General features: G+C 45.6%; 1 protein-coding gene across 1 annotated transcript; it reads right to left on the reverse strand.

Moving 5' to 3' along the window:
- Nucleotides 1–640: 640 nt before the first annotated feature.
- Nucleotides 641–3,699, reverse strand: ppp1r11 (protein phosphatase 1, regulatory (inhibitor) subunit 11). The gene is made up of 3 exons (XM_037794772.1): nt 3,350–3,699; nt 2,585–2,693; nt 641–1,277 (listed from the first exon to the last, which is right to left on the reverse strand). The coding sequence occupies exons 1-3, from the start codon at nt 3,425–3,427 to the stop codon at nt 1,087–1,089; spliced, it is 378 nt and encodes a 125-aa protein (XP_037650700.1). The 5' UTR covers nt 3,428–3,699; the 3' UTR covers nt 641–1,086.
- Nucleotides 3,700–8,047: the final 4,348 nt, after the last annotated feature.

Consider the following 8,047-nt stretch of genomic DNA (forward strand, 5'->3'; position numbering starts at 1 on the left):
TATTGTATAATATTATATTTGTGAAGTGAATATCTTTGGGTTTTTTGGACAAATCAAGCCAGTTCAGGTGGGTGACAAAATATTGATACACTTGAGAGTATCGTAATATTATGTTTTGTGATTGATTCTCAAAAACACTATCGATTTTTAATACAATAATCTTTCAGGACTTTATTTAATTTGTAAAGAGATGTGTCCTCTCAAGGCCATAAGGCTGGATGTTACAGCGACTGGGATAAATGGAAATGCAAATCCCACTGCATAAAAAAAGTCAGATTTGATGCACACGGCGGCGGAGTGGACTTCTTCAGACTTTAGTTTTCCTCAAATTAGATTTTTTTTTTTTTTTTTTAAATGACAAAATATCACCTTGCTTACAGTATTGCACTATAGCACAACATATTGAATGGTAAACAATAATATAATAATAAAAAAGAAATCGATAATAGAGCTGAACTGATTTGTCAAAGAAATGCTCGTCGCTCCTAACGAGTGGGACGGACGTTGGTCTCCGTCTTCCCGCGTTTTATAGACAATTAATGTAGAAAATGTTCATCAGATTAAGTGATGATGAACATAATAAGTCAGTTGCAACATTAATTGCGTAACAACTCTGACAAAAATAAAAGCAAACATGATGTTCACTGATGGATCACAAACCTCAGAGTTTATTGTCATAGCAGAGAGGAATAAGTGGAAACCAACGGCTGCCTGGACGACAGGGAAGCATCCAAACTCGACATGCTTTGGAGAACGCTCAGCAGTGATGTACAGTGATGCATTCTGGGTAGTATACTCTGTAGTCAACGGGCTAAAACATGCAAAAACACTGAGTTCCCATCACAGCATCGAGGCATCTGGAGTTGTCAGTCGGCCCATTACTGAGCATGCTTTTAGCTGCTGAAAGGAGAGCCGCATTTTCAATTAGACTAATTCAATAATCCATTTTCAGAGCGGCCGAACAAACGAACGCAGGCTGTGATCCGGCTCCAGCAGCCGACCTGGACCTCAGTGATGGAACTAAACTAAAAGAGTGCAGTTTTGTAATGTGTCATTGTCGTGATGAGAACCCCCCTCAGAGGCTCATTAGTGGGTGTGTGACCCTCCAGTGTTTGGGGGTACTGTGGTCCCCCCACTCCCCCTCTGTCCAGGTCCAGGGGCTCTCCTGCCGTGGCCCAGGATACAGTGAGCACTGCCGCACCCTTCATCATCATCGTCTCCCTCGCTTTCAGAGGACGACTCTCCGAACTGTCGGGGCTTCTCATAAATACAGCAGCCTGGAACACAACACACAGAGTTAGGATGGATGATGCCTTCACTGACTCAACACAGCAGCCTGCAACACAACACACAGGGTTAGGATGGATGATGCCTTCACTGACTCAATACAGCAGCCTGGAACACAACACACAGAGTTAGGATGGATGATGCCTTCACTGACTCAACACAACAGCCTGCAACACAACACACAGGGTTAGGATGGATGATGCCTTCACTGACTCAATACAGCAGCCTGGAACACAACACACAGAGTTAGGATGGATCTACAGCTGGTGATGCCTTCACTGACTCAATACAGCAGCCTGGTACAAAACACACAGAGTTAGGATGGATGATGCCTTCACTGACTAAATACAGCAGCCTGGTACAAAACACACAGAGTTAGGATGGATGATGCCTTCACTGACTAAATACATCACGACACCTTGTTCAAACAGTCAGAAATAGGAACTAAAGGGAGCGTGTGGTAAAAATAGATCCTCAGCTGCTGTTTGATTTGATGAATCTCGCAGCGCAGCAGGAGGATGAAGAGGCAGAGTCGTGTATCCAGAAGGTGTTTTACATTTGAACGTGTACTATACCAGCGTGTGCATTGTATGAGAGAAGATTAAGGCCCTATGAAAAATTAATGAATTGAGAATTAATTATGGAAAGAGTCCAGATTATGAGATTATGACAACTTTTTCATATGGTCCTAATCCCCCATACATCACTCTTAAAGATGCAGCTTTAATAAAAAATATTTTTTTATCATATTTGCTCAAACTGTCACGAGACAGATCCTGACAGTAGAACATGAGACAGATAATCTGTGAAAAACATCAGGTTCCCCTGCCTCCTCCTATCCCGCTTATTATACAGCTACCTACTTACCAAGAAATCAATCATTTTACACAAAAACGGTCCTCCAGAGTCCAACATGCCCATAGCAACGGTCTGTTATACATAGCAACGGTCTGTTATACATAGCAACGGTCCGTTATACATAGCAACGGTCCGTTATACATAGCAACGGTCTGTTATACATAGCAACGGTCTGTTATACATAGCAACGGTCTGTTACACAGAAATAACAGTCCGTGTAACGCTGTGATTAACCAATCAGAATCAAGTATTCAACACAGCCGTGTAATAATACGGAATAATTCCCTGTCATCTGTGTGGCGGAGCATACAGAAGAAGAAGTGAGCATCACAATGTGTGACAACCTACACCTTTATAAAGCAGCTCTAGCTGTTAACATCCAATAAGTAACCGGTGTATTACAGACATTTCAATGTGCTGATGAGGAGGATGAACTCACATTTTGAAGACCTTCTTCCTAGGTGCTCGTTGTCGACGGTGTCACTGGACCACTCCACCTTCTTCTCAGTCTTCCTCTTCCTCAGCTTGATTGTCAGGCTCCGTCCCTCCTGCAACATGTCAGAGGTCTGCAGTGAGATGCTGAGCCAGCACATGTAAACTAAATACCACAGAGTCTCAGGGCTCTGGCTGGCAGGTCATGAACATGTCTCCTCCTGCAACATGTCAGAGGTCTGCAGTGAGATGTAAACTAGGAGTAGTGTGTCATCACACAGAGACAGGAGGTCCTGCATGTCTGCACCACAGAGTCTCAGGGCTCTGGCTGGCAGGTCGTGAACATGTCTCCTCCTGGGTTAATGCAGAGGATGATGAAACATGTCATTAGGTTGTAAATGCAACACTGTTATGGATCATTATCAGCAGTAAAGCATCATCAGAGAACCAGGACCAGTACTCTGCTCATCTGGTGGCATCATGTTGAAGTTAAGCATCAGTAACATGCATTTCACTGAACACTCTACTCTTAGATGCATATGACAAATAAACTTGAACTTGAAGTTAAAGCATCATTATAGAACACTGCAGTGGTCTCCCTGAGGACTGAGACCAGGTCCAGGTCCAGGTCCAGGATCAGTCTGAGGACATGAAGGCCTCAGTCTGATCTGTTAGCATTAGCTACAGTTAGCTCCCCGGTCTCTCCAGAACCAGCCTGTTTAACGCTGACCGCTCCCGGTCCCGGTCCCGGTCCCGCTCCCGGTCCCGGTACCTGTGGTGGTGGTGGTGGTGTGCTGGTCTGAACGGTCTCCGTGATGGTCTCGCTGGATGTCCCGGGATTCTCCGCCATCCCTAAAGCTGCTAGGCTAATGCTAATGCTAATGCTAATGCTAATGCTAATGCTACTGTCAGCTGTAAACTGGACCGGAACCGGAGCAGACCGTCAGAGAGACGGGGTTCTGGTGATACACCGGTATGACAGCTACAGTAGCAGCCCGGCTGGTTCTATCCCAGCCTGTAGTTCGACTGGAGGAAGAGGAGAGCAGCTGATGAAGAGCAGGAGAGATGAGGCTGCTTCTGTGGTGCTAAACCAGCTTCTAGGAGCATCACCGCCCCCTGCTGGACTACTGGAGGAGGAGCTACTGAACTACTGGAGGAGGAACTACTGGAGGAGGAGCTACTGAACTACTGGAGGAGGAACTACTGGAGGAGGAGCTACTGAACTACTGGAGGAGGAGCTACTGAACTACTGGAGGAGGAGCTACTGAACTACTGGAGGAGGAACTACTGAACTACTGGAGGAGGAGCTACTGAACTACTGGAGGAGGAACTACTGGAGGAGGAGCTACTGAACTACTGGAGGAGGAGCTACTGAACTACTGGAGGAGGAGCTACTGAACTACTGGAGGAGGAACTACTGGAGGAGGAGCTACTGGAGGAGGAGCTACTGAACTACTGGAGGAGGAGCTACTGGAGGAGGAGCTACTGAACTACTGGAGGAGGAACTACTGGAGGAGGAGCTACTGAACTACTGGAGGAGGAACTACTGGAGGAGGAGCTACTGAACTACTGGAGGAGGAGCTACTGAACTACTGGAGGAGGAGCTACTGAACTACTGGAGGAGGAACTACTGAACTACTGGAGGAGGAGCTACTGAACTACTGGAGGAGGAACTACTGGAGGAGGAGCTACTGAACTACTGGAGGAGGAGCTACTGAACTACTGGAGGAGGAGCTACTGAACTACTGGAGGAGGAACTACTGGAGGAGGAGCTACTGGAGGAGGAGCTACTGAACTACTGGAGGAGGAGCTACTGGAGGAGGAGCTACTGAACTACTGGAGGAGGAACTACTGGAGGAGGAGCTACTGAACTACTGGAGGAGGAGCTACTGAACTACTGGAGGAGGAACTACTGGAGGAGGAGCTACTGAACTACTGGAGGAGGAGCTACTGAACTACTGGAGGAGGAACTACTGGAGGAGGAGCTACTGAACTACTGGAGGAGGAACTATTGGAGGAGGAGCTACTGGAGGAGGAGCAGGAGAGTGGCAGGAAAAATAAAAATTAATAATTATTCATAATAATAAAAACAATACTACTAATAATTAAATTCTGCATTATTTCTGTTGCCCTTAAAGGGACTGTTTGTAAGAATCAGAAATGTCTTGTTAACAGCTTCACCTGTGTCCGTTAAGTCAACTAAAGTCAGCGTCCTGTTGCTGGCGCTTGTGCTCGCTCTACATAGACATGAAGGAGCATCGCTCAACACAGTGAGGAGACACACGTCAGCTAAAAGCACAATATCACTCTATATTTCAGCTGCTTGGCAGTAATGTTAGCTGACCAGACCAAGGTCTCTCCATGAATCAATGCTGATCCTAGTGTTGGCTTTTCCCGCCTCAGTGCAGGCTGAGGCAGCGGGGCTCTGCAGCGTGTCTCCCTGCTCTCTCCGGCTGCAGCCGGAGAGAGCAGGGAGACACCGGCACCCAGTCGGTAACGAGAAGACAACGTAACTCTCTGTAGAGCCCCGTCACTTCACAAGACACGGGAAACCTCTGTTGGTCTGGAGGAGCTGCAGCAGTTATTTCTGCACAAACGTCCACTGAACATTCACTAGATATTCTCAGAGCTAAACTAACTCTTCTGCAGTGTGGAGTGAGCAGCATGCACGTGAGAGGTGGAGAGAGAGAGAGAGAAGGAGCGCGGTGTGTGAGTGAAGGCAGGCAGAGGAGCAGAGGAGACGAGGAGCAGAGGAGCAGAGGAGCAGAGGAGCAGAGACTCCGGTCCTGGAGACCAAAGCTACGGTCTCCCCCGCGTCCTCCGACCGCGGCCAACACTGTTTAACAGCTTCACTAGATACAACCAAGAGGTTTTGGTGCTTCACTGGAGTTTGTGTTGGAGTCTGAGTCTGAACAGCGGAGACACACGCGAGTGTGCATATGCGAGCGCGCATGGGAAACCGACCCGGGTGATTTATACACTTAAAAAGTTACAAACAGTCCCTTTAACGGTATTTGTATGTCAATTAAGTGTCGTTTTAATGATTGTTTGGCCAATATATCTGCATTCTCATTTCCTTACACCCCTATGTGTGCAGGAACCCAAAGAACTAAGAACACTGAGAACACTAGTAGAACACTGAGAACACTAGTAGAACACTGAGAACAGCAGTAGAACACTGAGAACAGCAGTAGAACACTGAGAACACTAGTAGAACACTGAGAACACTAGTAGAACACTGAGAACAGCAGTAGAACACTGAGAACAGCAGTAGAACACTGAGAACACTAGTAGAACACTGAGAACACTAGTAGAACACTGAGAACAGCAGTAGAACACTGAGAACACTGGTAGAACACTGAGAACACTAGTAGAACACTGGTAGAACACTGAGAACAGCAGTAGAACACTGAGAACACTAGTAGAACACTGGTAGAACACTGAGAACAGCAGTAGAACACTGAGAACACTAGTAGAACACTGAGAACAGCAGTAGAACACTGAGAACACTAGTAGAACAGCAGTAGAACACTGAGAACACTAGTAGAACACTGAGAACACTAGTAGAACACTGAGAACAGCAGTAGAACACTGAGAACAGTAGTAGAACACTGAGAACACTGAGAACACTAGTAGAACACTGAGAACACTAGTAGAACACTGAGAACAGCAGTAGAACACTGAGAACACTAGTAGAACAGCAGTAGAACACTGAGAACACTAGTAGAACACTGAGAACACTAGTAGAACAGCAGTAGAACACTGAGAACACTAGTAGAACACTGAGAACACTAGTAGAACACTGAGAACAGCAGTAGAACACTGAGAACAGTAGTAGAACACTGAGAACACTGAGAACACTGAGAACACTAGTAGAACACTGAGAACAGCAGTAGAACACTGAGAACACTAGTAGAACAGCAGTAGAACACTGAGAACACTAGTAGAACACTGAGAACACTAGTAGAACAGCAGTAGAACACTGAGAACACTAGTAGAACAGCAGTAGAACACTGAGAACAGCAGTAGAACAGCAGTAGAACACTGAGAACACTAGTAGAACACTGAGAACACTAGTAGAACAGCAGTAGAACACTGAGAACACTAGTAGAACAGCAGTAGAACACTAGTAGAACAGCAGTAGAACACTGAGAACACTAGTAGAACAGCAGTAGAACACTAGTAGAACAGCAGTAGAACACTGAGAACACTAGTAGAACAGCAGTAGAACACTAGTAGAACAGCAGTAGAACACTGAGAACACTAGTAGAACAGCAGTAGAACACTGAGAACACTAGTAGAACAGCAGTAGAACACTGAGAACAGCAGTAGAACACTGAGAACACTAGTAGAACAGCAGTAGAACACTAGTAGAACAGCAGTAGAACACTGAGAACACTAGTAGAACAGCAGTAGAACACTAGTAGAACAGCAGTAGAACACTGAGAACACTAGTAGAACAGCAGTAGAACACTGAGAACACTAGTAGAACAGCAGTAGAACACTGAGAACAGCAGTAGAACACTGAGAACACTAGTAGAACAGCAGTAGAACACTGAGAACACTAGTAGAACACTGAGAACACTGGTAGAACAGCAGTAGAACACTGAGAACACTAGTAGAACACTAGTAGAACACTGAGAACACTAGTAGAACAGCAGTAGAACACTGAGAACAGCAGTAGAACACTGAGAACACTAGTAGAACAGCAGTAGAACACTGAGAACACTAGTAGAACACTGAGAACACTAGTAGAACAGCAGTAGAACACTGAGAACACTAGTAGAACACTGAGAACACTGGTAGAACAGCAGTAGAACACTGAGAACACTAGTAGAACACTAGTAGAACACTGAGAACACTAGTAGAACAGCAGTAGAACACTGAGAACAGCAGTAGAACACTGAGAACACTAGTAGAACAGCAGTAGAACAGCAGTAGAACAGCAGTAGAACACTGAGAACAGCAGTAGAACACTGAGAACACTAGTAGAACAGCAGTAGAACACTGAGAACACTAGTAGAACAGCAGTAGAACACTAGTAGAACAGCAGTAGAACACTGAGAACACTAGTAGAACAGCAGTAGAACACTGAGAACAGCAGTAGAACACTGAGAACACTAGTAGAACAGCAGTAGAACACTAGTAGAACAGCAGTAGAACACTGGTAGAACAGCAGTAGAACACTGAGAACACTAGTAGAACAGCAGTAGAACACTGAGAACACTAGTAGAACAGCAGTAGAACACTGAGAACAGCAGTAGAACACTGAGAACACTAGTAGAACAGCAGTAGAACACTGAGAACATTAGTAGAACAGCAGTAGAACAGCAGTAGAACAGCAGTAGAACACTGAGAACAGCAGTAGAACACTGAGAACACTAGTAGAACACTGAGAACACTAGTAGAACAGCAGTAGAACAGCAGTAGAACAGCAGTAGAACACTGAGAACAGCAGTAGAACACTGAG

Source organism: Sebastes umbrosus, chromosome 15 (assembly GCF_015220745.1).
Source record: "Sebastes umbrosus isolate fSebUmb1 chromosome 15, fSebUmb1.pri, whole genome shotgun sequence".
NCBI classification, from domain to species: Eukaryota; Metazoa; Chordata; class Actinopteri; order Perciformes; family Sebastidae; genus Sebastes; species Sebastes umbrosus.